This window comes from Cannabis sativa, chromosome X (assembly GCF_029168945.1).
Source record: "Cannabis sativa cultivar Pink pepper isolate KNU-18-1 chromosome X, ASM2916894v1, whole genome shotgun sequence".
Lineage (NCBI taxonomy): Eukaryota > Viridiplantae > Streptophyta > Magnoliopsida > Rosales > Cannabaceae > Cannabis > Cannabis sativa.
This window is the reverse complement of record NC_083610.1, coordinates 8,820,331-8,829,286: the sequence shown is the minus strand read 5'-3', so window position 1 is coordinate 8,829,286 and position 8,956 is coordinate 8,820,331. Positions and strand designations below refer to the sequence as shown.

At 33.2% G+C, this 8,956-nt stretch overlaps 1 protein-coding gene across 1 annotated transcript; it reads left to right on the top strand.

Annotated features, from left to right (window-relative positions):
- Window positions 1–4,273: 4,273 nt before the first annotated feature.
- On the top strand, window positions 4,274–8,554 carry LOC115703241 (uncharacterized). The gene is made up of 8 exons (XM_030630759.2): window positions 4,274–4,620; window positions 4,806–5,087; window positions 5,406–5,689; window positions 5,921–6,049; window positions 6,464–6,586; window positions 7,469–7,576; window positions 7,874–8,052; window positions 8,160–8,554. The coding sequence occupies exons 1-8, from the start codon at window positions 4,470–4,472 to the stop codon at window positions 8,281–8,283; spliced, it is 1,380 nt and encodes a 459-aa protein (XP_030486619.2). The 5' UTR covers window positions 4,274–4,469; the 3' UTR covers window positions 8,284–8,554.
- The last annotated feature ends 402 nt before the right edge of the window (window positions 8,555–8,956 follow it).

Genomic DNA, 8,956 nt, shown 5'->3' with positions numbered 1-8,956 from the left:
CATTAGTAGGGTCAGACTGTTTATGGTCGAGATTTGTAAACAATAAACAAAATTAAAGTTATCGCTTGTCTGTAAAGAGTAGAGCTCAACTATATAGGTCGAGATTTGTAAACATTGAACAAAAGATTAGTAAATTGTTCAATTGTTATTAGCCCGACTATATGTGGTTGACATTTGTAAACACTAAACGAAATTCAAGTTATTGCTTGTCTGTAAAGTAGAGCTCAACTGTATAGGTCGAGGTTTATAAACATTGAACAAAAGATTAGTAAATAACTAAACACATATTACTAAGGGTCCTATTACTGACAAAAAATATCTATTGCCATCTTCCTTGTGTAGAATGCCATTCTATCATCTGATAGGCTTTCAAACCTATGACCAGCCATGTCGAACTCAATGAACTTAATTGCATACACCGCACAATCTTCTCTGTTATAAGAAATTTTTGAAATCAATAATACATATATGTTTGCAATAAATATCAACTAAGAAAACATGTATGAATGGACTTATAAATATACTAACGTTGAATTTTGTAGAACATCAAGTAATCGAGAAATCTTTTCCACCTGCAATAAATTAAACATAATCTTTCTACTATCTGAATAAAATAAGAAAAATAATAATAAAATAAAGTGAACAAATTCAAAAAATACCGAATGTGTTTTCTCTCGTGACATTGATGAAGGTTCTAATTGTTCTTGTCCATCTGATTCTTCTTACTCTTCGCCATCGAATTCTATTTGTTTATCTCCATTAGATTCAGCTTGTTCTTCTCCATTCGATTATGTTTCTTCTTATATACTTGATTCTAATTTTTCTTCTCTATTTGTTTATGATTGTTCTTCAAAACTTTTCATTGACTGATTTAAATAAAAAGAGATAATATTATATCAATCGAGTACAAACATAATAGTCAAGCTTTACCCACAAGCGGTTGAGCTCAACTCAAAACAGTTGAGCTTTGTACTAACATTATAAGAATTTAAAGACTACATCTCCACCATAAAATGGTCGAGCTCTACTCCGTACAGTCAAGCTCTACACTAATATTTTAAGACTTTTGACTACATTGGTCGAGCTCTACTAAAAGCAGTCGAGATTTATACTAACATTTTAATTATAATCTCGACCATTTATGTTCGAGCTCTACTAACACCAATCAAGCTATATAATATATCAAATAGACTTTAGAAATCTCAAACATATTTGATGAAGTTCTACCCATTTACCTCATCATTTAATTGAGTTGTTGTGCATGGGGGAGGAGTTGGTTCGTTCCAAATCAACTTTCGTTGGATTGGTTGTTTTGGATCTATAGGTATTTTGCTTCGTGCCATTCAATTACCAAAATATAGTATGTTAGAGTTGAGCTTGGGTGATTGAACAATTGGATAACCTAAAAATATTAATCATAAGTAAATATGCATAAGAGCCAATTGGTGCAAAACTGAGAAAATATCCCTCTTGTCTAAGAAAACACAATATAATCTTTAATTTTAATTATTAATTCATAAAATAATGTGATATTAATATAGTAGTGTAGTTATTTAAATTTAGATAACAAAACAAATAAAATATGATTTCTTCATAAAATAAGAAAAAAATACGTGAATTAAAGAACCAAAATTCAACCAAGCCAAAACTTAACTTTAAATTTAATATATATATAAAAAATTAACTTTAAATTTAACACAAAAAAGAATGAACAAAATCTCAATTTATATTCTATTTATTTTACACTAATTGAAGTAGAGAATGATGCTCGTGAATATGTATATGTATTGTTTATCATAAGAAAAAAAGAATATGTATATGTATTATGTTATGTGGGTATATATATATAATATGATATATTTATTTAAATTGGAGAATATTATAATAAAACTTACTGAAATGGTGATTAAACTAAAAGAATTTCTTAGTTTTATCTATAGAGATTGGATTGATTACATATTAGGGTTTTATTTTTAGGGATTTTAAGAGAGTAGATGATAGATTTAAAGAGAAGAGATGGAGATGGGTTTATGGAAAAAAAATCTTAAGAAAAAATAGTGAGGTGAAGAGAAGAAAAAATAATAGTTAAGCTTATTATTAAGGTTGGTTGAGATAAAGAAATGAAGAAGAGAAGAAGAGATGAAGAGATGAAGAAATGAAGAAGAGAAGGTAAAAATGGTCTTAATGGTGGGGATTGGGGCTGAGTGTTTATGTTGTATTTAGGTGGATGTATTAGTCATTTACTTTATTAGTTAATAAAAAAAATTAAAAAATAAACATAATTTTATAAGAAGGTTATTTAGCAAAAGTAGTTTTGAAAGAACGTTATTTAACTTAATATTCCGAAAACGATGGTGAGGTTGAGATTGTTCAGAGATCTGACCAAGTCCGTGAATAATAGTGGCAACACTGTGTTATAGCACAAGAGGAAGAAGAGTCTCCATCACAACAACCGGCATCATCATTCATCTTCTCCCACCAACCAGGTATGGAGCCCAAAGCAATATCAGCCTCAAACCTCGTGAAAATTGAGTTTTTACAAATACCAATAATAAATACAAAAATATAAAATTGCATACGTCTGCAGAAGTAGAATGTAATTCTGTTACTGCAGAAACCAGTTTTGCAGCGACAAAACAGAATAGACAGAATATAAAAATAATTACAGAAAATTAAATCACTTGACACAAGAGATTGTATGTTGTATCAGTGTTCTTTCGAACACTCCTAGTCCACGGGGCCACGTTCAGATAATGAAATCAATTAATAAAGTATCAACAATTACAAAGACAATTGACTTAAACAAGTTTAGAATCCCTCTAAATCATTGTCGCAATCCTTTGTAATGCACTTTAGGAATCTGACTTCAGAAACACCTTCAAACAGTGACTCCCTTCGTCTTTGAAGTGTGCGTGCTTACTTCCTCCCGAAGTAAGACTTGAACAAGTCTTCTCCCGAAGACCTCTCTCTCTCTTGTTCAATCAAGTTGTTCTAACTAATCCTAAGACAGAGTAATAACAGATATGAAAAACACTAGAACTTAGATGAACAACTAGGTTCTCACAAAAATAACTCTCTCTTCACAAAATGAGAAAAATGCAAAAAATGAAATCTAGAAGAGTTGATTCGAATGGCTGCTCTTTAGGTTCTATTTATAGAACATAGAAACCTTAGAGACAGTCACAAAGTCGAATCTACAGCTGTACAATAATTTCCTAAGAAAAACTTGATTTCAGCATCAGAACCAGATTCTGTCGCAGCAAATCAGACCAGAAAAGGAAACTTACCAAAAATGAGTCCGATTTTGTATTGGGTCTTGATACCTGCCATAAACAGTGTGTATAATCTGATCTTATCAAGACACAATCAAACTTATTAAGGGAAATAATAATAATCAAAGTTTCCTTTAAAAACCAACTTTCCATAAGAGAATTTCTTCTCTTACAAGAAGTTTCCATAAAAGAAAAATCCAGCTGAAAATCACTCTTTCCTAAGATAGAAAAGAGCAATAAAAATCGAATAATAAAGGTGAGAAAATCGGTTATGAATGCAAAGAAATCTCACTATAAAATAAAAAATATTTTAGCATCTAAATTGTCAAAAAGGACTTTACACCTCGCCCCAATCAATCAATAGTCTTGGGCAAGCTTTTTGAACACAAGCCTCCATTGAAACCTCAAACAACCCAAATCTCCCCCGACTAATTACCAACTTCAGCACCATCGAGTAACTAAACCCTTACCCTTTCATCTTCTTCTCCAAATGATTCAGAATGCTGGGGTTTCCTTACCTTCCTAACGTCTTCTTTATTTCATATTTCTTTTCACTTGAGATGGTGGAGGCAAAATTTTCCACAACACACGTGTGGCGAGGGACGGTGTGGTAGCTGAGGCAGCACCACCGAGGGATGAGAGGAAGCCAAAGGTCGAACTAATCCTTCTCACATTTCTTTCTTTCAAAAACAAAAGCTTTTTCTCTCTCTACACTCGCTGGTCGGCAAAATCGTCACCACGCGTGGACCTTTCCTCTCTGCTTATGTGACGTCGTTTCACGGCAAATCAGTGCAGATCCAGGGGTGTTTCGAAAACATATATTATAATAGTGACATTTAGAAATGTCACTAAGATCCCCTACTAAACTTTAATAAGTTAAATAAAAATTGACATATAGATTTGTGCATATCGTAAATTTTTTTGGATAAGGCAAATTTGCAATTAAAATGTAAGAAATTCCATTAAATATAGGCCGAGAGAATTGGGCTAGTTATTATTTTTGTTTGGGCCATCTAATTCAATGCAACCGTCACCCTCGATTTGAAATCAAATAGAACGCTCTTTCCGTCTCTGCTCTCTGTGTATTATTAAGAGCTTTCACTTCTCCCCTCTCTTCCAGTGAGATTATCACATTTATTTTGTGATCATCGTGAATCTTAATCGTCCATTTGGACGGCAAGAGAAGCACCACCGGAGATGTCTCCACCAACGAATGCGGTCCGTACTATCTCTCAGGAGGCGTTTGACGAGCTTGTGAAGGAGAACATGGACGACCTTGGGATGGACCCAGCTGAGTCCCTTCAAGATGCCATCGAAACTCTTACCCTTCAGGGTGTCGATCTCTCAGGTCCGGTCTCACATCTAAAACCTCTCGTATTTTCCTCATTTTCCTGGGAAAAGATGTTGAACCTCTGGTTTCTCTGCTTTCCCGCAACTTTTCAACATCCACACTCACCCCATTTCTTACGTTTTAGATCTATAGCAAAATAAATTTAGTTAGAAGGTTTTTGTTTATCTGTGTTTGTATGGCAGGGATTGTTTTTAGCGTACCAGGAGAGGGTGGTGTAGATGATAATCCAGTGATACAGTGTTTAAATAAACTGAAAGCATTTCCCAAGGATCAAAATTTGGATTCAGTGGCGAGATTGTTTGAAAATCTGGCTGAACTATGTAGTGTACAAGGATCTGGAAATGCAGCAATAGCTACTAAAAATGGAGCGGTTGAATTAATTTGTTCCCTGTGTTCTGAGATTCAAATTGAGCAGGAAAAGGCTCTTGTTTCGACCTTAAAGGCAATGTCTTCTGTTCTTCATGGTATGTCGGCATTTCTTGTTATGGAGTTCATACTGTTTGCTAATCTGATGAGCTAAGAATATTGCTCTTTTTTAGTAAAAGCTGTTGGATTTCAAATTGGGGAGGAGCGATTGAACCATTTATAGTGGGACATATTAGAATGTGAAATGTTGAAACAAGAATATCTTTAGTGGTTATCTATGGAGGTACTCGTTAGTCAATTCTGATTGCTTTTGTTTGCTCAGTCTAGTTTTAGATAATTCACCCTGAAATTTTTGGACATTATTAGGCTCATCTCCTTGGTGCTGTTTATAACATCTATTTCCTTCTCAATTCTAGATCTTCAAAGTACAGAAACATTTCGGGCTAGTGGCGGACCATCAATTGTGGTGAATATCTTGAATGGTGGTGTCCAAAATTTAGATATCTTGAACAGTGGTTTCGCTGTAGTTGCTGCAGCTGTGACTGGTAATGAGGTTTTAAAAGATGAATTTATGGAGTTGAAAATTGATGAACTTATTCTGCATGCATTGAATCGCCCGGGTGAAGGCAGCATTCAAAGTTTGTATGATGCTATTCGTGTTCTCCTAACACCTGATGATAACCGTGTTTTGGCTTCACAAGTAAGTCGGCAGTTCTCAGAAATATGTATCTGACTCTGATTGGCATACAGTTGCAAAGTTGGCCAATGCCCTCAATTCATATGTATTCCCTTTTAAGATGGATGTGTAGGATTAGCATCACATTTGGTCATGCTCTTTTTAGTGACAGTGTTTTCCAGGGAAACCACTAAATGCCCTGAATAAGGTTTTTGTTTCAAGTAAATCTAACTTCTAGTGTTGTGTGAAATCCAGGTTTATGGTTATGCAAGGAAATTTGCAAAGATAGGAATTGCAGAAGCTCTGGTGGCTTCATTGCAGACTGAGCTTAGCTCACCTAGTCTAGTGTCAGCTAGCATTGCTTTAAAGGCTGTTGCAGTTAATGTAAGTGAATTGTCATTCTTTAAGACATCAATGGTGCGTTTGGTTGATAGCAATAGAAATAGGAATGAGAATAGAATGGAATGGACTTAAATTTTATAAGTTCATGTATAAAAAATAATAATTATTATTATTATTATTTTCAAATTGCATTCAAATGGCCTTTTTACTAATTTTGAAATGGAATAGTTATTCTACCAAAATATTGGAAAAGTCTATTGAAATGACATTCATATATATTAAAATGCACCCAACCAATAAAATAAAATAAAATTTGATTGTTTTTCATACCTCCAACCAAAGGCACACTTAAGGTTTATCAATGCATTGACTGACGTTCTCAGTGCTACACTTTTATCACTTATCACTCGTAGGAAATTTATTTGTTTGATACTGAGGCAAATTTCAATTTCACAGGATGAAATATGTAGATCCATCGCTGAAAATGGTGGAATTGATGCTTTGCTTCGATGCATTGATGACAGTGGGGAACAAGGCAATAAAAGTGTCGCTAGAGTTTGCTGTTCTTTGCTCTCTAAGGTCTAAAATTTAACTGATTAAGATAATTGATTTTGATCAAGTAACAATCATTTATTTAATTGTTTTGCATCTAAAATCTTATACAAGGTTTCTGATTTTTATTTTGTCTTATTGTGAAATATATGATACTACAGCAAAACTTCTATGAATATTTTATTCAAAATAATTTCTGTAATTAGTTATAATTTTTCAAGTCTTGTATTTCTATATAAGAATAATTAAATATATATATATATGAAAATATAGAATTAAGAATTTTATTTCACATTTGTGTGCAATATATGTATAATATTATGTCCTTATTATATTTACTGAAAATAATTTTATTACAATAAGATATTTATTTTTTCTAATGTAATATATGATGTATAAATATTAGATACTAAGGATTTCTTATTGTTATTTTGGTTACTTTGATGCTTTTTTAGTGTTTTGATTATGTTTTTTTTAACTAATAACTCTATTTATTTATTGTTTCCAGAAAAAAAAAATAATTCTATTTAGTTATAATTAGTTTGATCCCAAAAGTATCAGTAAAAGTTTTACTGACTGCATAATAAACAAAAAATATTCTTGAATAAGGAAACGGACTGAATTTGTTTAAATTTCGATAGAAAAACGAAAGTTTAAAGCAATTTTCTTGCCCCTAATTGAACTTTTTATTATAATATTAAGATGATACTAGATAAGAATAATTTTACAAGCAGTATTATAGAAATTTAAATCAATTTTGTTCTTGGTGTTTATTTATATTACTGATTTCAGTGTCATTTTAGATTAATGATTTCCAGTGTTATTTTGTTTTCTGAATCTAATTAGTACCTCTTATGTCTCTTACAACATTTTATTTTTGTTGTTGAATAATCTCTTGTAACTAATTAGTTGGCTGGAAGTGACACAAATAAAAACGTTATCATTGAGAAAGGAGGTTTGGACAGGCTAATCAAACTCGCAGCCAGATTTTCTGATGACCCTTCTGTCCTACATGAGGTAAGAAGACAGACAAGTCTTAATATTAAGGTCATATTTACATTGTATTACAGGCACATACATAAATATAGATATTTATATATAGGGTTTTCTGCAGTAGGAACTCTGTTTTGGACCTACTGATAGGAACTTATCTGTTTAAAGCACATGAATTAGGGTTAGATACGTTTATTTAATTTTTTTCCTCAAATCACCCTCTTTTTTCACAGTGAGAATCATTATGAGTTGGAAGGATAAACCATGCAGTGGGCGTACCATTACCTATGTTATCTCACACTTGTTTACTTATGTTTACAGGTTATGTCAATTATCTCTATACTTTCTTTGAGGTCACCGGAAAGAGCAGCACGGGCAATGGAAGCTGGGTCTGGTGACCTTGCCATCCAAGCCATGCAGAAGTTTCCAGCAGCACAACAAATGCAGAAAAGTGCCTGTCTCATGATCCGTAATCTTGTTGCTAGGAACCCTGAAAACAGGTAAGTCTCTCCCTCTCCCATTTGACATACCCCCATTTGTCCAATCTGCTTTTATGAGATTTCCATTATAGATTGCAATCTAAATTAAGAATTTTCACTTTTGACAGAACTATTCTGTTAAATAATGGCGTTGAGAAGCATATAAGGAAAACGAAACAAAACCACGAGTTCTGTAGGGAGGCTGCTACTGACGCTCTAAGGGATCTGGGACTTGATGATTACAACTCATAATTCTCGGTCACTGCCTTATTCACTTCTTTGCTAGGACATGTTTTTTCCTCTCTACTTTTTACGTTTTTTCCTTTCCATTAAAATGTGTGCGCTTTATTCTGTTCCTGTACGCTCTAACTTGATTATATCCATAAAGAAAAAAGGTTCAAGTGTGTCAAGCAACTACGGAAAAGGTAGAAAGGAAAAACAGTGTAGTCATATTGACTGATTGATGTATTGGGCACTGTTCAGATTCTTTATGTCTGGGCTAAGAGTTTTATTTGGCCTCTCATTGCGTTCAACTTACCTACCAGCTCTTATAAATTTGAAAGGTATATTTTAATGGCACTCAACTGAGACAGGCAGGACAATAATGGTAAGCCGTTACATACTTTTTCAGAAATTGCAGCACTTGTGCACAAAAACAGCTTCAAATTGCAAGACTGCCTTGGCATTGTTGGCAATGGTTCTGGTTTTACCTTGTTAGCTTTATTGGACAAGCATGTATAAAAACAAAATTAAGTTGGCCACCATTCTATGTTGGAATACGTTTGACAAAATTATACATATAAAAGTAGTGAAAGAAGCATATTAAGGCCAATCATAAAGGTTGGTGGGCCTGATATCAGAAGGTACCAGAATGCCATGAAAACTTTTGGGCGTTACGAGGAACATGAACATAGTAGATTCCAAC

Bases quoted from the DNA above. Each gene is read 5' to 3' on its own strand.
- LOC115703241 (XM_030630759.2), top strand. From the start codon at position 4,470: ATGTCTCCACCAACGAATGCGGTCCGTACTATCTCTCAGGAGGCGTTT. The intron at 7,577-7,873 runs GTAAGAAGACAG...TTATGTTTACAG, and splicing joins ACCCTTCTGTCCTACATGAG to GTTATGTCAATTATCTCTAT. The intron at 8,053-8,159 runs GTAAGTCTCTCC...CACTTTTGACAG, and splicing joins GCTAGGAACCCTGAAAACAG to AACTATTCTGTTAAATAATG.